At 39.5% G+C, this 25657-nt stretch overlaps 1 protein-coding gene across 2 annotated transcripts in view; it reads left to right on the top strand.

The window, feature by feature from the left end:
* NOL4 (nucleolar protein 4) overlaps nucleotides 1–25657 on the top strand; it is a 188774-nt gene that overhangs the window by 160996 nt on the left and 2121 nt on the right. For both annotated transcript variants that reach the window (XM_088054532.1, XM_088054537.1), the window contains 2 exons: nucleotides 15686–15866; nucleotides 19751–19831. In XM_088054532.1, coding sequence (XP_087910658.1) covers nucleotides 15686–15866; nucleotides 19751–19831 — 262 coding nt within the window. The remainder of the gene's footprint in view (nucleotides 1–15685; nucleotides 15867–19750; nucleotides 19832–25657) is intronic.

Consider the following 25657-nt stretch of genomic DNA (forward strand, 5'->3'; position numbering starts at 1 on the left):
TCCCAAGGAAGAAAAAATTTAATGATCCCAAAGTGTAGGAGGAGCAGCTGAGATCACTTGGTTTGTTCAGCCTGGAAGAGGAGGCTGAGGGGAGACCTCATTGCAGTTACGATTTCCTTACAGGAGCAAGAGGAGGGACAGGCACTGACCTCTTCTCTGCAGTGCCCAGTGACAGGACCCAGGGGAATGGCTTGAAGTTGTGTCAGTGGAGGTTTAGGTTGGATATTAATAAAAAGTTCTTCACCCAGAGGGTGTTTGGGCACTGGAACAGGCTCCCCAGGGAAGTGTTCACAGCACCAAGCCTGTCTGAGTTAAAGAAGTGTTTGGACAATACTCTTGGGTACATGGTGAGATCCTTGGACTCTCAGAGAGTGTGCAGGGCCAAGAGTTGAACTTGATGATCCTGATGGGTCCACTGAAACTCAGCTTATTCTGTGATTCTGTGATAAGTTTGCAAATAGGCACTTTAAACACATCCTTCTCAGCCATTTTTGTTTTGGGGGATAAAAGCAAGGAAAATCTAAAGTTTTCAGTGAATAGGCTGTTAAGGATAATTTAACATTTAGTTATTTTAACAATATTGCTTTTATCTGTTACAGGAGTAGGAAAAGGTGGCTATTAGATTTCTGGCAAATGAATTATGGCCTAGACACATATGCTGGGAATTGACCTAACATTTGACTCTGGATAGTTGTCATAGCAGCAACCTGAATAGAACTACAAGTGTGTTGGTTGTAGAACTGGATACAGGTTCTGTGCTAATGCAATACATCTAAATATTAATAAAAGTACACATGTACCGGCACTAGGAAATCACTGCTGTGGTGTTTCCTTTTATTTATATCTAATTCCTAAATTTTTTAAGAAATTGTAGCTTGTGAAGAGATGTTACTGATCTGCCTCCATACAATTTCTGGTGCTGTTTTGCTGCAGGTAATAGGGGGGTTGACATAAAGACTCTTCAAGAGCCGTTCTATTAACAAAAATAATGCCTGGCTGTTGCAAACCAGGAGCAGTTTGTGTTTTGATTAAGAAGGAGGGAAATTACTGGTGGACAAATTACAAGTAATTGTGAAACTGCTTTGGAAGAAAGGAATTAAAAATCTAAATTGCAGCAAGGGCATGGAACTCTATTGCAAGATCCTGTATCTGGCTTTCAGCAGTGATGGTTAAGAGACTTTTAAACCTTCATATCTGGAGGACAGAGAGAATTTTGCAATTAATGCCCAGCTTCTAAATTTTGACACTGAGGAGTTTTTTTCATGTATTACCCTTTAGAGAGTAGGAAAGAAGGAAGAAAGATATACATTTGTGTCCCTGATTGTATGTTGTTCTCTTTCCTGATCAATACAGCTCCCAGGAGGAAGGAAAAGATTTTATGGCTTTAAAATGTTATCTATATTCTGTTATTTATATTGTACAGTGGCAATACAGGGCAATATATTGTATGGGGCAGATTTGGATAGCATAGGTTACAGAAAAAGGGAACTATGCAAAAATATCTCCCAGCTGACACTGGAGGATGCCCTGCTGAGGCACTGCTGCTGTGGCAGAAAGCTGCAAATGCAGAGGGAGCACAAAGAAGTGGTTTTGTGTCAGGGTGATGGAGTCCTTGTCACAGCTATTCAGTATGCAGGAAGAGCACATCAACTGTACATCCTTGTAAAAGGTGGAGGACAAAGCATCAGGAGCTCCCTTCCTTTTGGGTTTCATGGGGTCTAATTTGCTCTAGAGGATGGAAAAAAAAGGTACTTCATCCAAGTGGCAGCCTTGCAGAGGGATAGGGCCATGTCCTATCTCTGTTGTATATTTGCATGAGACCTAAAAATTCCAGCTCAGAGTGGTTTTTGCTTCAGAATGGGAGGCTTGTGGAGTCTTAGAAAAGACCAAAAGGAAGCAGATGGTTCACTTAACGTAAAGCAAACAAAATGAAATTGGAAAAGAGGCAAATGTCACTTAATTTGCAAAGAGCTCAATGCCTCTTAAACTACAGAAGCTTTATTAATAATAGCTTTTTGTGTTCAGACATCTCTTTGTGATTTGGTATTTAATAGGGATCAGAATGACTTCTGTACTTCAGTACTTTATCCTTTTATATCTGTGTTCAAAATCATCACATAAGATTGACTGTAATGTCCTTGGATACCCACACTCTAGTTTGTGTTTCAGGCCTTGTTCACTTCTATCATTTCCCCACCTGGTGATTATTTTACTTCTAGGTTGGTCTTTGGTTTGTTTTTGTGGTTCCAAATGATATGCCTTAACCACCGAGGCAAAAAAAAATGTTATGCAGGCACCATTTAGCTGCATGTGGATTATTGTCAGGAGATCAAATTATGTACAAGTATGGGGAAGCTTAGCTTCCTACCCAGAATGCACTGGCCATATTGTCAAGGGGAAGAAAATAAGTGGTATGCATTGTAATTTTAAATCCTGCTGCCTTTCAAGTCAGTGGCAAAATTCCTGGTTTCAGCAGTGCTGGATAGGGTTCTGTCATTAGCAGATGCAGCTGGAGAGGATGCCGAGTATCACAGGGCAGCCCCCCTCCCTCCACTCTCCAGACCAACCTACAGTAAATTTGCTACATGCAATGGAAAGGAATAATGTGCAAGACATGCAATTCCAAATAATTTCATGCCTTGGATTTTCAGTCAGGCCCCAAGGTGAACAGCTAATTTTTCACCTCAACACAAAGATCATTAAATTAGAAAATGCTGTATTTTTCCAGACTCTTTGTGCCGAGTGTGTGTAGCTGAATTTCAAGCTGCTGATTTCAGAATATACTTTAAGGCACCCTGAGCTGCAATAAGATCTTGAATGTGAGGTAACATTTATGCCAAAGTAAGTTTTCTGATCTGGAGGTTGATAAAGCTCAAAAATGGAATATTGTGTTATTTCTTGGACAGGAACTTTAAATCAATTTTATCCCCCTTTCTACCTATAGGTGGAATGAAAATGAACAGGGTTGGGAACAGCTTTCTTCCAGGTGTCTTTAACATCCATTTTATGTCAAGGAGGCAGAAAAGGAAAGGGCAGTGGAAATATAAGAGTTCTCTATTAAGTCTGAAGATGGAGCTTTTAGAGTTAGGGCTTCTGTTCTTCCTGCTCCAGCCTTAAAAGCCAGGGACAGAGAGGTGTTTACTTATCCTTTCCTTTCATATGGCAAGAACATACTAAATATGAAGCATTTTCTTGCCTGTCAGATGTTCCTATCATAGATAAAAGCATGTCTTTCTTTTCCTGTGTTTAGCTAATGACTTCATTGCACACACCCTCCTGCCCACAGCACAGGCAGGGCATAATGTTTCTGGTGAGTAAATCCTTATTATCACACAGAGTTTGGGCCAGTTTAATGAAATCAAGGCAAAGCCAGTGTGCATGAGCATAACCTTATTTTTCAAGAGGCAAATTCTGGTTTTGGTTATTGAATTAGTAAGATTTAGAATATTTTAGAGAGACATAAATTACTCCTAAATTCCAAACATCAGTTGCACAATGGATCCAGAAGTATTCCTCAATTAGAAAGTGCAGTTATGCCCACAGTGTGCACAGACTGCTTATGTTTGGTAGCAGGAACACCAAAGTTGTTTGTGATTCAACAACTGGCTTGATGTCCTAAACTAAATTTAGAAACATATTTTTCTAAGAAAAAAATTAAACCTATAATAAGCTGTGGGAGCAGGAGCTGAATGCAGCGCCTGAGAGCAGCACCAGCTGCTAAAGAGGCTAGGCAGAGGACAAGGCAGCCAAGCAGGCTGTGGCCAGCAGCCCAGGCATTGTGCCAAAAGAATTCTCCTCTGAAATGAGAATATTTGGGGAACAGATTTGCACTGCAGTACACATATTTCATGCTTATTACTCATGGTATTTCATATTAAGCTTCAGTTTTACTGTCTCCATTAATAAAGCAAATCAGAAAGCACATCCTCCAAAGGCCAGTCAAAGTTCATTTCTTTGTTTCTTCCAATGGCATATGCTACTTTGGTTTGATGATTATAGAGTCAAAAGGCTATGCCCCAGACATCACTTCTTATTTACGTAATCTTTTAAAATGCAGAACCCTCACAGTACTGAAGGTAAAGGATGTGTGCTGAGTTCTATAAAAATTAGAGCAAGTCCTCTTCAGTAGAAAAAACATTCTCTTTCTGTTAAGTAGCTGGAGACAGGGTGTGGAAGTCAGGTTTGTTTGTTTGTTTAAATACCATTTATTTTAAATTTTTTTTTTTAAACTATTAAAGTTAAGTTTTACCTGAGACAGTGTTCGTAAAGAGACAACCTGACAGAATTTTGTTTTCCACAAACATGCTGTTCAACTTTTAATGCAGGTTTGAAATAAAATAATTAGCATTTAAATGTATCAAACATAGGGTAAAATATCTTTAAAATATTTGAACCTACCTTTGAAAAGAAGAACCAATCATTAAGTGAATGCAAAAAAGTAATTGCTTACTCTTTAACAGACAAGAAAACTGGGGTTTGTTGTTTTGTTTGTTTTTTTTAGAAGACCCATAGCTTCCACTGTAATTTGCCTGTGGAAGCAAAAGGATGGAATCTCTAGTGGGCTTTTTTCCTTTTCAAAGTGGAACACACAGACATTTTTAATTAGTTGAAACTGAGGAAGTTAATTCAGCATTGACCTCAAATGCTTCATGTCTAGGCTGTCATCTGTTTCTAAATGAAGAAGAATTTTATTTGGAATCTGACATAAAGTGCTTTGGTTCATTCCCCCTGCCACACACTCTTATACTTGTAATATTAAAAGAAAGTTTAGAACACAAGAGAAATAGGAAGAATCAGTCAAAATCCAAATTGTACCCCATAGTTTTCCATAAAGCCTTTCTCAGTAGTTGCATATCCAAATCCTAGGTCTGGCAGGAGTACGGAAAACTTTTTTGTAACAACAAAATATGCTTGGTGGTGGGAGTGATACAAGTTGTAGTGCAGTAGATGAAGAGACCTATAGTGGGAGGTTTAATTATGTTGACCATGATGATATTGTAGTAATAAATCTGCAAGGCTGGCACAAGCATTGCTCCAGCACTCCCACACACTTTTCCTTGTGCGCTTCCTAAACATTTGATTCATAGTTTAAAGATTTTCTCTGTTGGTGCTCTGGTGCCACAGTCCTTCTGCACTGAATGGAGGAGTAATGCTGATCTATCCCAGCTGAAAGTGCTGCCCATCACAGTCACTGGAAAATGGCATTTTGGCAAGGGGGGAAAGAAGCTCCTGCAGGAGTGCCTGACTGAGGTAATTTCTTTAGGACAGTACACATAGACATGAAAAATACTGAGAAAAATGCTTGATTGTTATGATAAAAGTGAAGCTGCCTGAGGCATAGAAAGACTTGTTCTGAATGAGAAGAATACGCTGCAAAGGAGGAATTTCACTTTGCATGTTTCTGGTTCAGAAGTAAGTACTGCTATGCCTTTGTCATCATGCATCAATTTCAGTAATACATTGATTCATTCAGCACCGTTACCTGCAGGCAAAACCACTCTTGGGATGGCAAAAGAAGACATTGTTTTCTTGCAGTTTGTCTTGTTTCTCCTTTGGAAGAAAAGTCAGATATTCAAACTCCTCCATTACTACTGCCTGTCAATAAAGAAGCAGCAAAAATGATCAGTAACTATGATCTTCTGCAAGGTGCTGGCCTCTGCAAAGAAATTGGCTTTGAGAAGGTTTATGTAAAAAGATGAGAATAAACATGACATAACCTCTTCTTCATTTGCCCTGAAGTCTTACCTTTATTTTCTTCAGATTTCTAGCTACTTGAATTCCAGCAGGGGTATCCCAGGCCCTGGAGTTGATTATGCAGCGTACTGTGGAGTACATTATTCACTTTTGGGATCAGGCATGTACCAAGTGAAGTCTCTTAGGAAAAAGAGCAGGTTTAGCAGACCTGTGCCCATGGTCCTGTGTCCTGAGTGATCTTAGGCTGAGAGCTCTGTGGAGGTGACAGAGGGAAGGAAAGGATCCTTTAATATTCTCAGTGTCAGAGGCTGAAGGAGTTGGAATCTTCCAAGGGAAACTTCCTTTTGTTTAAAGGAAAATGGGGGCTGGCAGTGGGTGGGGAGGTGTAAATAGAGGAGATGGGGACTCTCAAATTGACTACTGAAAAACAGAGCCTCAATAATTAACTTATCATAAGGTCCAAGGCAAGGATCATGCTGTGCTGCTCTTTAGGTTAGAGTCAAAGTCTGCCTTTGTTTTCTGCCTATCCTGAGAGGAAGGAATTCTGTATGAGGCCTAGGCCCTAACAAGTCTCCTCCTTCTGCTGGTACAACAGGGAGGAAAAAAGCTCCACCTGCCCTCTCTCCTTGTTAGAAGAGGAAGTTGTCTTCCTCTGCAAGGCAGACAATGGTGTCTGAAGACTCTTCTGTTCTTCACATGACACCTTTGTCTAGATTTGTACTGCATTCTCCATAGGAAATGTTATGTATATTTTATGAAATACACTGTTACACATAGTAGTTTTGCAAAAACTCAAAGGCATCTGCATGATTCCTATATTTAACCAGGCCCAATCCTGCCTCTTAATGTCTGTAGATGCTTGTAACCTGGTGGCAGTCATTGTTGGACATGTGATTTAAATTTGCACTGAGGAAGTCACTGCTATGCACACACTGTGGTGCACTGTGCAGTCTTGCACTTTGCACCTGTCTTGTATGTTGCAACAACTTTCTGTTAGTTAGTGGTGGAATACCTAGCTAACTAAATTATTTCATATAATAAAATTCTCTATAAAAATAAAGAGCATGATCACTATAACTTATAGAATAGTTTATGAATTCTGATAACTCCAACCTAAGACAAGAGCATCAGGAGCTACAGAGAAAATTAACTTGCAAGGATGCTTTCTACCATAAGTCCACCTCAAATGGGATTGCTCCATTGAGTTATGCTTTTTAATACTCCTTTATTCCTGATGGGAAAAAAAAACACACAGGGAGAGCACATTCAAAAATCAACTATCTAGAACCTCACTAAAGAACAGCAAGTTTATCTTAAGGGCCACAGGAAAAGATAAATGCTATCCCTCTCCATTTGGGCAGAGAAACACAGTCCTCTAGTAGAACACAGTTTCTCTTTCCCCAGGGACCATGAATCACAGTTAAATAAACTGTAGGAATAGCTCATTCACATGTCCATGCTCAACCTGTAGCACTGGTGACCTCTGAAAGCTCATGTTGCACTTGTGCTACCACAGTGGATAATGAACTGAAAAGCTGAAAGACTATGAACAGTGAGCCCTCTGCTTAGGTACTGCTCCAACAAAAGTGGTTCTCCAACAGCTCCTTGCAACAGCCACACAATACCTCTTCCCAAAGGATGTTTTCTGTACTGCAGGTGATGTGGCAGTGCTGAAAAAACAAGACTCAAATGCTGTAATGTGAAAACACCAACCTTTTATTTAAGGTTAACATACCAATTCCAGTTTATAGATCATGTGTCATTCTATCAGAAGTCTGGGGTTCATTTATCTCTCTTCTACACAATAGCACATTTTGATTTTGGTCTTCTTCTTCCATGTCAGTCTCATGCTTTCATTTCTTGTTGAACACTGGCTGATGTAATTTTTGATGCCTAGTGACAACACTGATGGTGACAGTTCATTTCAGTGTTAATAATCTGAAAGCAAAAGGAACCTGCTGCCATTCTAATCTGAAACTGAAGTATGGCTTTCTTTTCTTGGCTCAATGCCCTGTGTCAGGAGGACAGTTTGGAGGTCCTTGAAGTGCTGGTAGCTAACTTAACATTTTTATAGGTACTCTTCAAGTTTCCACATCACTGTTGGCATTCTAGGCAGTTTAGATGCCTAACTGGACTCTGTATTACACTCAATTTAACTCGATTAGACTCTATCAATATTTCACCACCATCTAAAAAATTCTATTTATAGTTTTTTATCAGAAGTATGGAAACATTTGTACTGGACTTCAAAGCAAAATCATCATTAGTACCTAGACTTCTGGCAGTGGCATATTCATTACAGTTGCCTCTGCAGGCTAGGAGCACTTTTTCGTGTAATCTCAGGCTTTTGGGCCAGAAAATTCTACTCTGACACTGATGTGCTCTCCATGTAATGATGAGATGATAGACCTCACAACTAAAGAGTGAGTGTTCAGCTTGGCTGCAATAGCCAGCTCCAACTGAGCTACAAATTGAGTAGTGTGTCACACAAGAATGGGCCTTCTCATTTTTTATGCACACTTGATTTAAGTAAAAGTGAAGAAAATAATGCAGAGAGAGTGGCAGAGAAAAACATAGTCTAGATCTGATAACAGAGAGTGGAAAACAATTTAGCAATCCCCCAGCTGCTCCTTGCAAGAGGAGAAATAGGATGCAAACCCGAGAACAGCAATTATGTCCCTCTTGATTTCACTGCTAAGTCCACTCCTGAATTATCAAAACATTTCCCAGTCTGAAGAATATCTGGCATGAGTTCTGTGATATTATTTGAACTTTAGATCATGTTTCATTTTAGCCAGCTTGCTCAAATTTATGTTAAGTACTTCTGGATAAAATCTCCAGGGTCTTTCTGATGGCTGTAAGTAGATGTCAGCCATAAATCTAGTGCCTTTCCCTGCTGTTTTGGAGGACAACTAAACTTCAAGGGGAAGGAATCTGTCTAAGGATGCAATTATTTATTTATATCTATTTGTACTGATGGTTTTGGACACCAGGTTATGGGACTGTCAATAGATGCATCATTTTAAGGAATATTGTGAATAGCCTGAGAGATGGAGAAATACCCTGGAGAGATATTATATGATAAATATAAATATATGTACAAGTCTTGAAATGTTATCAGAGAAATCTTCCCCTTAAATAAAATATTGCTGTGGTATATTTTAAGTATTTTCCTAAAGAGACTATAAGATTTTAGCACTCATTTTTCAGGTTTCAGCTATGGGTCCGGTACAGAAAGTTAAAATTTCAAGTAGATGTTAATTTTTTATTAATAATCCCTCAACATAAGGACTGGAAATTTCATAGAATTTTATTCAAAATTGTTTTGAGGTAAGAAGGTATGATGCTATATGGCAAACAGGTCACACGGGTTAACATTTCTGTGTGCAAATCCAGAGGCTGTAGCAAATTCTTTGCTTTTCTTACTGTGAATACTGAAACTTATGAATGCTGACTTAACTGAAAATTTGGCTTTTGTTCATTCCATTGTAAGAGAAATAAGGCTTTCTGGGGAAGGTAGTATCTTTTCTTAGATCAGCTTTTGGGTACAGAAGTTCTCCTGGTCTTGCTTTACATTGCCTCCATGCTGAGCTTACAGCTGAAAGAGCACATCCTACAATATTAAAGGAAGTCCTTTTACATGACTATAAATATTCAGTACTTTAGATATGAAGGTCAGCCAATGCAAAGGACTACTGAATAGTTTCATTAGGATTTCAAACTTAGGAAATTATGTAGGTCTATGACACTATGAATTATGTATGTATATTTTCTTTTTGTTCAAACCTCACTAGTCTTGAACAGGCTTTATTTAGTGTAGTTTATTTAGTAGTAATCCCAACACTAACCTTAGCAACTGGAGAGGGGAGAAAGAATGTGCAATGGAAACCAAAACTGCAGTGAAAACTCACATCCATCATTTGCAGAAATACCATTTCCACTATTGCTAAGCACTCTGAGTCAACAGCCTTACTGCAGAATTAAGGGAAAATTTAGCCTGCTGTGGCATGCCAAAGTAACATTTAGCTGTCTGGGCTTTCAGGATATTTGCCATAAAATTAAAAGCTGGGTTAAAAACTAGAGAGTTACTTTAATGTAATTAAAACTAATAAAAGATCCAGTGTTCTGTTAGAACAATGTGTGTCATCCAAGCAGCTGGTAGAATCATCACTTATTGAGATTACCTGACATTTCCCATTACAATACTAGGTGTGCAGTTCGATGATAACTTCATGACCTTCAGCCCGCAGGGATAACATTTACTGTTCTCTATGTCTTCCATCCGCTGAACTCTTTCAGAGATAATTACAGCCATTTTCAAGAATGAGGAAAATTTTATCCTGTAAGGATATTTTGATCCTTAAGTATATTTACCATTCCTTAAAAAAAACCAAAAAGGCTCTGTGTTTGCTCTTGACAATATAGTGGTGTCAGTTTTATACCAAGGATGTGACACTGGACGCACATGCTTATGCAACAAAAGTATTTTTGCTAAATTCTGATCTCAGTGCAGAAAGGAGGGGAAAAGTTTTGGGGCTGGAGCCTGGTGAGGCATGACAGGAGCAGAGAAAACAAGGGACAAGAGGAAAGTTACGTTATGAGATGGGGTTGGATGAGGAGCTTGAGGGAGCTGAGGCTGGCAATGTGGTGGAAACTGGCCAGGTAGATTAAAGAGGAAAGTGGTGAAAGAGGATTGGATACTATTAATGAGAAATAATGTGAGTTGAAACCAGGAGCTGCTACAGCTAATAGTGGAACCTGGCTTTGCTCCTTGTAGGACAAGATTTTTGGGATTAGGATACTGATAGAAAAATCTCAAATGGAACCATCAGTGGCTTTGACACTGGTTAAATACAAACAAGGAAACAAAAGCCCTTGAGTTGCTGAAGCTGCTCAGGTATCTGGCATCGAGAGACTTGTTTGAAAGGGAGAGACTGGGATTTGCTAGGCAAGAAGATTGAAACCGAGATGAAGGGTAGAAGATGAGATTGGAGAAGCAAAGAGGATGGAGTGAAGTCTCAGGGATTTTGCAAAGACAGAGCACAAGGTGTACACAATCTGGTCCAGGCAACAGCAGATTGGTGTCTAAGAAGGGTCCAGATTCTGGGCCCTTCGGGGGAGCCAGGTTTCATGTGGCTTATCTTCCTTTATATACCTTGCTTCATGCAGATGATGACGGCTGCTTACCCTGGGAATCCCTTCTCTGTGCAAAAGCTGAGATGGGAAGAGAACTCCCAGCCCCACAATCCTCTGTGGATACAGCAGGGTGTTTCATGATATAATTTCTGAGTTTGTTCCCAGTTAAAAACTTCAGAGTTTTTTAAAATTAATTTGCACAAAGAGAAGTTCATTATGTTGTTATGGTTGCAGAACTCAAGTACTTTACATATTAGGAAACTAGCTTAAGGTTACCTTTGTTGCCAGAATCTCACCATCTGAAAAGCACTGATAAAAGTCCTATCTATCAGGAGTATTGTAAAGATTAATTTGGTATGCTTTGAAAAGTGTTATGTGGTTTTAGCATATGTTTCTATTTATTTTACTTTTGATTCAAAAATTGTAGAATTAAATTAGTGGGATTCAAATGAGAAAAATATATGAAACATTATCTCCTTTCTTCTAAAGCCATATTATAAGCTACTGAGACCTAAAAAAAAAAATTAAAGTCTGCTTTGTTTTTCAAGTGAATGAATTTTTTTTCCTATGCTGAAAAAGTGGAAGACCATATGCAAATAGGCTTATTTGTTTTAAGACTTATCTGCATTTGAGTTTTTCTAACCTCAAAGTAGTATTCTAAAAGAAATGTTTATGGACAAGAACAACAAGCAATCCACATTTTTCAGATTAACTTATTAAAAAAGGCAGTATCAAGAAATATGAGGCAAAAATGTGTTTGCCTTTCTGTCTCCTTTCTAATTCATGGGAAAAAAAAAAAATCTCGCTGACATAGGGGCAGTTAAAACCTTATTCCCAGAGTCATTGATTTGTCAGTCTGGGAAAGTACTGCATTATTAAAAGCAGTAGTCTATGCATGTCACCATCTTTGCATTTTTGGACATTATAATTTATATTCTTTTTGCAGAAGTTTTGTTAGCTCTGGGGTGAGCTAGCACTGGCCATGTGAGTTGATCTGCACACACCCTCCCTGATGGGATTTACATTTACATCTTAGCAATGCCTGTTGCTAACAGGGAAGCCAAGGCAATAGTACTGCTCTCTCTTAATTGGAGTACACTGAATTTCTGACACTTGGGCATGTAAGGGATCAAAACTCAATGTAACACAGATTTGTCAAGGGTTTTTATTTCAACAGATTATTGCTTTTTTCTGTTATTTTGGAGGTGGTAAAGGAGATGGGGAACAGAAGTAATCGATGACACTGCTAAAGATGTTTCCATGAAGACTGTTTGAAATGAGTTGTGTGTGCTGTGCCTCTGCTGGCAGGGGAACAAGAGGCTGGGAACTGCCAGTGAGCCTTGCTCTTTGTACCACAGTCCTGACAATCTGCACCAACATCATGTTGCTGTGGATGGTGATTCCTCTGTAAACTATTCATTTGCTGCTCTGAGCATCAGTCAGAGAAGGGTTTCTTCAATATACAGGTTATGCAACAGCTCATGGAAAATTTTCTTAGGATGTACTGTCCTTAGAGGGTTATTAAATTGCTTCCCTGATTAAAAATAAAATCAAATTAATTTTTTTCTATCTGCTCTTTTGTGGGGAAAAAAAAAAATAAAGTGTTCTCCCAGTACAGACCTTGACATAAAACTGAGACATAAATATCTCTGGTATATATCAACTTGAGGATCACAGTAAGGACCTCATGCTTTCTCTTTTCAAGCCAACAGATAAGTTTTTATTTTAGCATGCTTTTGTACCTGAGAAGTATTTTTCCATATTCTGATTTCAATCATTTTGCAGGTAATGTGCTCAAGACTTAAATTGCTTCTCCTCCAAAATAAATTCATAAGAGAAATATAGTTAGAGGGGTGATTTATTTCCTTTGGCATATACTAAATTAAGATAGTATGAGTCAAATCCTAGATGAACAAATGTTTTATCTGTACCTTGGTCATACTTCTTATTAAAGGTAGATTATAAATAGTTTTAAAATGGTTAGTTAATACTTCAAAAGTTTAGTATATTGTTATGATGACAACAGTGTATGCTCCAGATAGGTCAAAAATGTCACCAAATGGTTAGTTAATTGCTGATGATTGCCTTGAAATTAAAGTATTTTTAAAATAAGATTTTAAATAAATAAGCCTTTTCAGTGTAAACATTATATAGGGAGAAACAGAATGCTGAATAACTATCACAGACTATTTCAAAGATCTCAGTTCTCAGCAGAACAACAATACATTTAATTTCTACATGACTTAAAAATCAAAGGCATTTCAGGTGAAAAGAATGAGGAGAATGAATCTATGAAGAATGAATCTCAGGTATACAAAAGTAAATATGATACTCATATTCTCCATCCCCAAGAAAAAGAGAGATTGGATTCTTTATCCTTGGTATGGCTGCAAGGAAAAATGGCAAAACTTTGCCTTTTGAAGTAGAAAACATTTCCAAAAAAATGCTTAAGTCCCAGAGGAATATATGAGGCAACACCTAACCCCCTGGGACCAAATTAATGGTTCATAATCTTACTAGTAGGGCCGGTGCCTGAGCCTGCTCAGAAAAAGCTTTAGAAAACTGCTCTATTTCTGTGTATAGTTATCATGAAGATGGAGGTAAACACTTAGTTAAGGATCAGATTTAATGTCTGAAATGTATGGCAACTTATTCATCATTTAGGGACAAGTGATCAGTGTGCTCTTTAAAGAGATATGAAATATTTAGAGGAAGCCTCCTTCTGCATGGTGGCCAAGAGATTAGAGTTCATATGCAGAACTAGGAGTCCTGGTCTCAGCACCATCCTCAACTTTAGCCTCCCTGAGAATGCCTTCCCCACTGGAGTGCCCAGACTCGCCTCAAGCCCCATGCCATGGCATGTCACAGTGTTTGTAGGGCTATGATTAGTTCTTTACAAATATCCCCCTTCAGTAGCTCAGCTCCAACCTTGGCTTTCTGACCTCAAAGCCTCCTGTGGATTTTGTGTTAGGGAGTAGCTGGAATGGAGCCTCCCAAGGCAGCACTTCTGAGAGAGAACTGAGTCATGCTCCCTTTTCTTGTGCTATCTCTGTAGCCCTGTGAATTGTGCATTCCTTCCCGCACAGTGGCACAGCTTCAGCGTTGACTCCCACCACAGTTTTGCTTGGAGCCTGGTTGCTAGGAGATGGCAGCTCTGAGTTCAGGTCCCCTCCTCACCACAGCCAGCAGGGACCCTGCATCCCAATTTTTTCCGCCTCTTCACCATGTACTGCGACAAGTAGCCAGAACTCTGGTCTCCCACTTCTTGGCCATGTGCTCTGGAACACATGGGCTGGTGTGCACCAAGGTGCACCAAGCATCCTTGCTGCATCCTCCAGCCAGGCTCTGCCTTCTGGGCTTTGCCAGAGCTCAGTGCATCTGCTCTGCAAGAGACTTCCAGTTAGGGCTTCAGTGCCCTCACTAGAGGGGCTCTGGAGGACGTGTGAATTCAGGGTCAGCAAATCTGTGGGCTCCAGACAGCGAGGATAAGGAGACCAATCCTGACAATCTCTGCTCAGCTATACAAGTTAGTCCTGTTTGCAATGTGCCCCTTGGACACAGTTTAGTCCTTGATAGCTTGGCAGAAGTTCTGCTATTGAGCTCTGTGAAAAAAATGAGGCTCTGAGTGAGTCTATGGCAGGAAGCATCATTTAGTTTTAGGCATAAGGAGGCAGAACATCTGAGTCTTGAGAGTGTTAAAATTTTGGACGGTGAGTTCAGCTATGTTGCCAAGATAGAACTTTACTATGTAGCTTATGAATGTTCTCTGAGAAAATAATATATTTTCTCTCATAAGAGACATCAATGACCTTTGGAGATAAAAGGTAAATGATATTAAAGTTAAATTTGTGATAAAAAATTCATTGCAATTCTGGCCATTTATTTAAGATTATTATTACTTAAGAAAATGCTTAGGAGAACACTTTGGCCAACTCTCTTAAAAACATGAAGTTTTGCCTTAGTTTCCAGCTACTAAAATGCATTAAATCTTCTGTTAATGCTTTTCTTTATTTCACCTGTGTCATTGATAAAGTTGCTACCATGGCATTCTGTGTTCATGAGTGGAGGTGAGGTACTCTAAGCAGTAGATACAATAAGTACAGATGGGGAATTGGGAATAATACACTTTCACCTGAAACATCTCCTTTCAGGGAAAATTGAAGGGCTGTTGTGCTAAATTCTGTTAAATATGCAATCATCAAAGAGGCAAACAGGAAGTGTTGAGCAAAACTCATGGTGTATAAACAGGTACTGTATAAACAGCAACAGTATTTCAAGTCACTTTTGTGGAGGCATCCCTACTTTGTGGCCTGTGTGGGGAAGGACACTCACTCAGACTTCTCCAAACATAAGAATGCAGGTTTTTTCCATTCCTCTATTCCTTCTGTCATTTCTGAGACTGATACATTCAATATAAGTAGATAGTGCATTCTGTATTGGTTCATCTTATCAAGAAATATATGATTTTCTGACTTGTAAGAATCACTCCAGTACTCAGGAAATGGCTATTTCCTATCCTTTCCCACTATTTCGGGACAAAATTGAGCTTTGGAGAAGGCTGTGAGCTCTTCAGGGTGAGAGGGTACATTTACTCCTTTGAGAAACAGTATGGTTGGTTTGTGGAGCACAAATAAATGAATATTCTCAGATTTTTATGAAACCTGTATTCTTGCTTATTTCCATTGTTTCTTTTATGCTGATATTTGGTCAATCAGAAACATATCTGTGCTTGTTTAACATGCATTATACTTTTGTGAAAGCAATAGATGTAGAATCTAATCTTAACAATGGAAAAGACCTTCAGATGCAAGGTGAAATGTAACCATAATTCCAAATCTTTTGTTGTTTTTTGCAGGATGAGGCTGCTCCAGCTGACAAGCAGTGCAAACAGGAGCCAGCCCAGGTCACTTACTCAACATCAGCTGTTTCCAGCACGCAGGAGGTGTTGTACATCAACGGCAATGGGACCTACAGTTACCATAGTTACAGAGGGCTGGGAGGTGGGCTGCTAAATCTCAATGATGCTTCTAGCAGTGGTGAGTTTCCTTACAAACTGTGCCTCAGAGATGTGTGTATATGTGCTGATGTGTTTCCCCCTACTGTACAGAAAGCTAGTCCATGGGGGTCAGTATCTATACGCTATTATCACATAATGAACAGGAGCACAATCCTGCAAACAGCTACTGCTGAGCAAAATACTTGCTCCCTGCATGCTAGTCTGTTTCCAGTTTCAAGGGACTAATACACAATAGGGCAAGATTGAACCACAAGCCCCTAATAAAGCTGAGCAAAAAAATGCCAGGTTAGATCTTCAGTTGGTTTGCATAACTTTATAGGACCTTATCATTACTGTCCTCTCCTACACTGAATACAAAATGAGGCCATTAGTATATTTTTGGCTTAAGTTTCAAAACACTCAACTCCATATTGTGTGACATAAATTAATTGACATAGATTTGTTACATGGACTCACCAGTTACTTTAATTTACTTCAAGTAAGGATCTGGCATACCAAGTCTTAAATGAGAAATTAGCATATATTTATACCCTACACTAAAAATGATAAGGTAAATATATGTCACCATGAGGTCATATGTCCCTCTGGAAAAAACAAGTGGTGTAATTTATTTAGACAACATTCCTTTCTTACACTGGCATGCTTTTCTAACAACAACAAAAAAAAAGTAAGGAAATTGTAGTATGTGTTCGAAATTATCCCTCATATTGATTTTTTAAAAATGCAGAGCAATACCCTTTTGATAAAAAGGGTATTGTCTCTGTCAGAAAAATGAAAATACTCTGGAGGTTTTATCAACTCCCAGGACTGTATTTAAAGAAATGTCTCAGAGGATGGAGAAATCCCTGGGGTTTTGCCCTGGCTGATCCCTCTCTGGCTGACGAGAGTGCCAGTTCAGGTAGAGGGGCTGACTTAGACTAGATGGTAATTGCTCAGCTACAGCCTCTACATTTGGCATGCTCAGCAATTTTCAAAATGCTATCAGGGCTGCAGCCTACAAGGAGTTATTGGAATGTGGTGTGCTGGGGACCTTCAGTCACATCTTTTTCCTCACCCACTGCCTCCAAAATTCCCAAAGGTCTGTGGATGATTTGTGCTATGTTTTCTAAAGTGTTTAAATAGATATTATTTTAGTTGTCAAAAGTCTTTGACTCAGAGTGTATGATGATTACAACTGTTTCCATACATATGAAGAGCACATGTGAGGCACTGAATATGGTCTCTGATCAAATATTTTCATAAGAGAAAGATAAGCTGTGGAAATCTGGGGGGTTTTTTGTGAAAATGCACAAGAACTTTAAATTTGTCTTTTACATTATGTCCAGAGATGATCTGAAACAGTTCCCACTGAAAACAGTTGGCATTGCCCTTTTACTGAGCTAAGAGTAGGATTAAGCTCCCCATGTGTTATTTGTCAGCAAAAGCCATCAATATTATCCTGGTTTATATAATCTTAAACTGTGAGGAATCACAACTGTTTTGTGTACTTGTTTTTCCCTTCAAACTTCTAGTAATAGGATACATTTTCATAACTCCCATTTTGCAGTGAATTGTGGGTTTTAGGCAAAAGTATTCTATGTCACTTCAGCATGCAGTTTTCAAAAATTATGTAGAAGTTAAATGCTATCAGTTGGTCTTGCCTTCTGATTAGAAGCCACATCTTCTTTGTGCCTTTTACATAGAGGACTCCAGTGATTTTTTCACAATTAAAGCTTCAGGCAGGTTTGTATACAGATATATGCTCAAACATTTCTTCTTCCTTTCCTTTCCCTACTTGCACTGGGCAATTTTGTCTGTACGTCCTTTTACTTTGAAAGACCAATAAGCCATTGCACTTCTCCCTTATGGTTGTGCACAGTTGGAAGGTTGTGCAAAGGCGTCTGTCCTCTCCACAGGGATCCTCCAAGAGCCAAAGTACTTAAGCTCTGGGAACCAAAAGCCTTTTTGTGCCAGGACTTGGAAACCACTTGTTGATGCTGACAGTCTAGTTAGATTTTGGTGATTTGTGATCCATTTGCCATTTTAGGAAGATAATTAGGAAAGTTGTGGAGAGGCAACTTCATCCATTCCTTAGTCTCACTGACACAAAACCAACAAGGAGCCAACCTAATTATCTCTCAGATATTAAGGGTAAATTGCGCTGGCTCTGGTTTCCCCTCAGGAGAAATGGGAGGACTTGGAGGCCAGTGAGGTCTGTCAGTCCTCTCTGATGTGTCCATTGGTGGACAAGAGAAGTGTTTGGAGTTGCAGTTGGCAGGGGTAACCATTGCCCTCCTGACAGAACTCAGAGCAGCCTTGTTTGCAGCTATTAGGCTGTTTCAGGACTCTTGTTCCAAACATATGCAAGGCTGTTAAAATGGTTAATGAGATACTTCTCCAGAGGACAGCATATTTACTTGTGAATTGTTTTCAGGACCTAAGAACTACTTTAAAAATGCAATTCCTTTTCAATATAGTTACCTATCAAATGTTTGTGTCACGTTTACAGATGTTCTCCTAGGGTAAAAACATACAGGCACCTCAGTCAGAATGTGTGTATAAACAGTCTGGTTTTTTGTATCTGCTAAAAACAGAAAAAAAAAAGAAGTTGCAATAGCTGCAATAGCTATCTAAAACTCACTGCTTGATTACCTATTTCTGGACCTTCCCCCACAGTAATATAGTAATTAATGTCCAATTAACTCTGTCTAGTAGTCCAGCTGATGTATGTATTTTGTATTCTGTGACTCATTTAATTTGGCTATTTCCTCCATATAAAGTTCATCCCTACTCTGACCTTACACACTTAGCTATCTGTTCACCCAACTGTTTGGTGGCTCTGGCTCAGGGACTTCTCTGTGCCTGCTGTTGCAGTGCTTCCCTCCACATGGGGAGGTCTGTCCTTCCACATGGCTAATTATAGAGCCATAATTAGCTCCTCACACAACTGCATGGGGCAAGCCTTCCTGAAACTGCTCAATATGAGCAAACAGAATGTAGCAGCTTGTGCAATGACCCCTCCTTTATTATGGGCTGGCAAAAAATCACAGAAGGAAAAGGCTTGGTCTTACAGCACCAAGGTGTCTTTTCCCCCTCCTTTTAAACCTTTTAGGCTAACCCAGCTTGTCTGGAAACATTCACCAAGCAATCTGTGGGTTGACAGAGTCTCTGTCAGCCTGTACGTGGGCTGGGGAGAAGCCTTTGGTCATGTTGTATTTGATTCATTTAGATGGTGAAGGAGAGGTATTCTCTGAGAAGGGTGGATTTCCACAGCTCTCTTTTTTTAAGGCTAATGAAATTCCTGTTGCAGAACTGAATGGAGAACCTCCAAGGTGCAATAGCTCCGTGAATGTTAGCAAATTTGCCTTCCAGCTCTCAGCCAGCCACGAAGGCTTCAGCTGTCCCTCCTCTATCATTCCTGGACTGAGCTCAGAAAAATGTCTAGCTTGAGGGTAGAAGGGTGAGGACAGGGGATAATGTTGGGGGCAGTATCTCTTGATACAACCAGGAGCTGTTGAAGTCTCTGCATGTTGCCTGAGTGTCTCCTGAGGGAGTGGGATTGGCTTGTCTCGACGTGTATTTCAGTCCAGTGGTTGTTGTCTGCCCTCTCCTGATGACTGTCAGCACTCTCTGAAGTCATGTTGGGTTCCTTGGATTCATGATCCTTGCAGCTGTTTCATTTCCTGAAGTCCATTTTCTATAAGAGTTGTGGAATATGTTTCTGCTGCCATATCTGGGTTGCCTAGAGGTGATTTGGGACTGTTTGTTCTGCATCATTGCTTGGTTTTCTAGCCAGAAATGTCAGTCAGTTCCTTCTGTGTGTGTAAAAAGAGGGTGTTTCAGACTCAGTGTTGGGCTGGCCATTTGGGATATGCCCTCATGTCACAGTAAGAGAAGGTGTTGTGTCTCTGTTTCCCTCCACAGATCTGCAGCCTACCTCCACCACAGCCACAACTCAGCACTGCATCCCAGGCACCACGAACGTCCAGTCCCCTTCCAGCTCAGGTGAGTTCTTTGGCTTAATCCCATTATGTTCACACCACAGCAAATCCTGGCCCTGGTGGGCTTTCCTTTCAGCCTGCTCTCCCATGGGCAGACCACGACGGCCTCAGGTGGTAGCTGCAGGACTTTCCCCACACTGCTCACCCCTCCCTGCTGCTCCTTCCACAGGCTATGCCCTCCCAGCTGTTCCCTGCTTTAGCCAGGCCTCTTACCTATGTGCCAGTCAGCCTTCCTGGTCCTTCTGCATCCTGGTCCTCCAGATGGTGCAGCCCTGCTGAAGACAAGGGAGTAGCTGGGGGAATGTCCCAGAGCAGGTGCTGTGACTGGCAAGAATCAGCATGACCCTGCTGATCTGCAGCAGGGAGAGGAGTACTGTGAACTCTTGTCCACTAGTTCATGAGACAGCAGAGAACGTGCCTCCTTTCCACGTCCAAAAATTTGGTCAAGTTGTAACCTTCTGTAAAATCTGGGCACTTGCACGATTGATGGAAGTGATAAACTTGGTGATAAACTTGGTGACATTCTTGGTGACAAACTAGGGGAAAAAACCTGACAGATGAGAATATACAATATGCAGCTCATTTTTAAAGTGCTGAGCAGGTTACTCACAGGTTGGCTAGCCAGGATGGAAGGGTTGAATGAGGTTTTTGCTGTGGTTCTTTTCTCCAGGTCTTCTTTACACCTCTACTCTTGCACAGTCTTTTGTGTTCTCAGTGCTACCCTGCTGACATCAAAGTGGAGAGAGGGGAAAGAGAACACAGTTTGTCTCTAAGACAGAGCCTGAAGCATGAAGAAACAGATCAAGAGTGATAGAGTTAGGAACCTGGGGCAGTATGTTTAATCCCATTTAAAAACCCAAAAGGTAGGGTTGGGAGAAGTTAAATGGTTTGACCTATATTTTGGCAATGGGGAATATCTTGCTGGAAAATGCTGTCTGAATTTTCTGTTAAGACCTTTCTCCACCTTCCTCTTTCCTCCTTCCTCATCCTCTTCAAATTGTCAGATACGTGGCACAGGCAGGTACTACTCTGTTCCCACCGCAGGGATGGAAATGGAATGTCTGTGGATGTATCTGACTTTCCTACCTCTGCTCAAAGCTGAGGCAACAACTGTTCAGGCAACACAGTGTACACCACATAATTAATCTCCTGTGGTGGATAGGCAGGATCTCACATAATCATTTAATCACAGACCACTGTGTTTCCTGATCACTGAAAATGAATGATGGCTGTAGGCATTTCTGTGTTTTTCATATCACTTTCCTCCGGCAAGACAGCATTTTTTTCCTGCTGTCTAAAGTAGCAGAAAATGTGTCTTCCAGAGGGAGAGGTGTAGAAGGGAGAAAGAAGCTTAAAAGGTCTAATTCATCAGTCCCTGTTTTCTTGACTTCTCCTGGTACTTGAAACAATACTTTTAGGCACATCTGCTCTGTGTTTGAAGGCAGGAGGAAAAGAAGCATTGACAGATACATAGCGTCACAATAAAGTATTACTGCAATAAATACATCTGATTTGGAAAGAAAAGGTATCATGCTTTGATAGTTTCTTTTCTATTTAGTTTTATTGGAGTATGTAAGAATATAGTCCAACCTTTCCTCTAAAGCCACTCATGGGGAAAAAATGGGAGACAAAAATAGGTGCAATAGAAAAGATATACACAAGAGATTTCAAAGCATAAGCAAATGTATTTTTCTCTAAATAAGTGTCACTGTTGAAAAAAGTTGCCTAGCTATTAATGAACATGTAGTTACTTAAGCACATAAAGCTCTTAAAAATTATTTTTTATTCTACATCATTATCTACAATAGTAATAACCGTTTTGAGAGTCACTGACACATTTATTATTCTTTCAGTAGTTGTTAATTATAAGATTGGTAGCTACCCAGTGACAACATACAATTCTTAAGGGAATTTTGCTGAGACAGTTGATAGTGTCTAAGCAATCAGTATCAGCACATCTACATCTGACCCATATTTTGGAATTTGATATAAATCACATTGCTAATGAGTAGTAGTGCATGAAGCAATAACTAGTTCCATTAAAGTCTTGTAATTTTCAGAAAAAGCCATTTGTTCCACAATGTATTAAGTGGCAGACATTTCTAGCATCTAATTTGATAAATGTTTGTCTAGCACATGAAGAGTGGGTTTTTAGAGTTTTCATATTCAGCCTGATGTGGTTCCAATAAGAACAATTGCACCTCACATGGGAAATTAGGTCAATGTAGCTATTCAGGGATAGTAAATCAAAAATATTCCCATGTTAAAGTGTCAATCAGGTGCCTAAACAAGAGGCAGAAGAACAATACTTTAGTCTTCTGAATGAGTTTGAAAGAAAGGGTCAGTCTCAGCAATTTGTTTAATCCACTGCCTGTGAGAATGCTGTGCTGTTATAAAATCATGGAAGGTGACAATTTTATGTTATGGCAATATACACTAAGAGAAAGAAAAAATCTCTTAACCTCTGTGATATATCCTTAATCTTTGCTTGCTCAGCAGACATTGTGGAACCTGGCAATGTTTGCAGTCAAGATTTTAAATAGTCTTGAAGTACTCCAGAAAGGAAGCAGTATGCTAAAATGTGCAGTAACATCTTGGAGGAACCTGACACTGCAAAATTCATTGCAAAAATATTCAGATTTTCCTCTTTACAAGTGTACACTTTCTTGTTCCTGTGAGAAATGGCAGCTTAATAAATAATGTTAAATACACTAAAGAAAAAGTAAAGATAGTTATTAAAAGACATGATGGTGAAGCTGTTCAGCTTTTTCTAGATTTAGTAACCTGTAGTGATGGCTTCTGGAGATAGATGTACATGAAGTGTTTTTAACCAGCTATTTTAAGTTTTCAGAATAGCTGTGATTTATTTTTCTGATTAAAGAGATATGGTAGGTATGAGTAAGGTTTCCATGTTTCAGTAGCTGATTTGCATAAAAGTACAAGAATGCACTTATGGGTTGGACTTACTCCTTAGTTTTTAAATGACTGGGAATGACTGATGAAGCTACAAATATTTAGTAGCCTGGCCAACCTTTGAGAATCCCTATTACTGCCAGAGAGTGTCTATCATAGCTATTAAAAGCTGAGGCCAATATAACACATCCTGGGACTAATCTCTGAGTGAGGTGTTCTCCCAGATATAAAGCTTGGGCTGTCATAGGTAAACTTTAGAGGTGAGATGTAGGGGTTCACATAACATAATTAAAAGAGCTAAAATCCTTTCCTCCACATGAAGCATGACTTTTTTTTCCTGTTTAGTTCTCTGTCAGCTTCCCTTCCTGAAAAGGCATGGGTGTTCTCACTGTCCCAAAATCCTTGCTATGAAACTTTTCTCTGTGTGTGTATTCCTTTGGTTTTTTTCTTCAGGGGAGTTTTCTTAGAGGGGGAAGGAGGACAGCATTGTGAGTTCTTAAGTACAAGGCAGGAGCAGGGAAATGAAGTAAAATGCCATTTTCCTAGTAAATAGAAATAAAAAAAAATAAACCCACCAAGTAGTTTGAAGATGCTGAGTATGTTAAAATCTGAGATATCTTATTTTCTATGTATACAAGATCTCTGATACAACAGAAATCTCCCAGACCAAGAGGATTTCTGGGTTGTAATTGTCCTTTGTGTATGCACACTGCCATCTGGCTTTTTCTAGTACTTTCAGGATGCAAAGATAAATATTCTGAACAATTAAAGAACTTTCTTAGTGAAAGTTAATCCAGACATCTAGGAATACAGAGACAGCCGGATTGTCAGACTATGTAAATAACTGTGACCCTATAGACTTGTAAGGACTTCTTCTGATCTGTGCATTATGGACGTTTGGTCTTCCAGTTTTCCTTTCAGTGCAGTGCACCATCAGTTTGTGTAAGGAAAACCTGAGACGTATGACCAAGAACATTTCCATGTATATTTTACTTATGAGTGACACAAATTGATATCCTATTCTTTCATTTAAAATCTGGATTACCAATGAGAAAAGCCTTTCAGTTACATTTCATACAATGATATGCTCTGCTGCAGAAACTCTGTTCTGCCAGATATTGCTTGTGTGTGTGTGTGTGTTTGTGTGAGTGTTTTTGGCAGTGACATGAATGAAAGTCAAGGAAAGAACATAAAAGGTAAAGTAGGTTCATACGGAGCACAATGCCCTCAAAAGTGGCAGCTTTTTCACTAGTGCCTCAATAAATACAGAAGTCTTCAATGGCTTCTTACAAACATCCAGCCCAACTGGCTTTATGATTGGTATACCATTCTTCCCTGTGCTGTGTTAAAATTTTATTAAAATATCCTCTCAGCTTCTTCACAGTAATCATTTTCCTGCAGCGTGCAGTCACACCGAAGCAAATTCACTGAGCTAATTGTGCTTAATTTATCCTTTGTACACTGGAAATAATTTAAAAGTCAGCTCATTTATACCACTGTAAAACCAGATAATACAAATCGTAAGTGCTGCTCATGCTAGTGGTGTAGCAGGAAATCAGATCTAATAGGACCCTTTCTGTTCGAGCAGTTTCTTTTCATAATCCCAGCTCTGCTTTTATTCACTCAATGGGAGATTCTTCATTAACTTTAGTTTTTGTAGGGACATGGAAATCTCCACATTTTTTTGTGGTCACACCTGTACTGCTGCACAGACATATAAGAAAGAAAATTAAATAAAGTTTGTGACCACATTTTCAGCTTCTGGAAATCAGACATCTCTTTCCATTAGTAGTTATGATTGTGAGTCTGTGTTTTTGAATCTTAAAAACTTTGTGGGATTATTTAGGAGAACCTCTAGAGTATAAATTTGTGTGTTCTGTGTTCTACAGTTGAATATGCTAAATTTTAATATTATTCTAGTCTTTCCTGGAAAACCTTGGCATTGACATATATTGTCCTGATCAAATTGGAGACTTGACACTCTTCTTGTAAGAAAGCAAGATACCTTGCTTTGGATAGCTTGATTCCAATTTCCAGGAGAGTATTAAGATTAGGGTCAGGCTACTCTCATCTTCTGCCTGCTAGGGGTACTAATTTGCTACACTGTCAAAATGAGAGACCAGTATTTCCCAGATTTACACAAAATATACTGTTTAATAAGTATAGTTGCCACCTATATTCTTCTATAGATGTTAAAAAAAGTCCTCAGTCCAATTCTGCCTGTCCAAATTTACACTCCAGGAAGAAGAAAAAAATGTGTTAAGTGGAAATTACAAACACTTCATTAAAGCTGCATCTTAGCTGGTTAATAACTGATCAAACAGTCAGGGAAATTCCACACAAAGCCAAAGTTCATGATGGCAGATGTTTTGCCAGTCACAGTAACCTGCAGACTGCCCTCAGGAATGCTGTCTTCTTTATGAAGTATTCATGGTCTTGAGAATATTTTTTGAAGAAAAGTGCTAAGCATATTGCTGTGAGCTGCCAGTACAACAGCATGGTGATTGCTTCAGAATCTCTTGTCAGTGTTCTGGCCTTACAAGATCCCTGCAATGTGTTGCCAGCTGTATGCAGCCCTCACAGATGATAGTGTGCTCCTCACTGTGGCAGCCAGATTGTCACCAGCCTAATCTCATTCATGAGCAGCTATTTATGTAAGTGATCAGACAGCGTCAGGCAAGTCATGTGTATGACCATTTATCTACGTCTGCAAGGGATTCAATCTGGCCACATGCTGATTGAAGCATAAAATGTGAAAATAGCTGTCTGGAGAACATAAGTTGGATTTTCTGTGATAAAAATTGCAAGTGTGCATATTGCCATGAAGTCTATGATGGCAGCTGGAGCTGGGGGGAGGCACAGGAGATGAACCTTCTGCCTGATCGCCGTCATCAGATCCCAGGGCAGGGCTTGGGGT

This window comes from Pseudopodoces humilis, chromosome 1 (genome assembly GCF_049639895.1).
Source record: "Pseudopodoces humilis isolate 2021_Gansu_Grassland_sample_001 chromosome 1, ASM4963989v1, whole genome shotgun sequence".
NCBI classification, from domain to species: Eukaryota; Metazoa; Chordata; class Aves; order Passeriformes; family Paridae; genus Pseudopodoces; species Pseudopodoces humilis.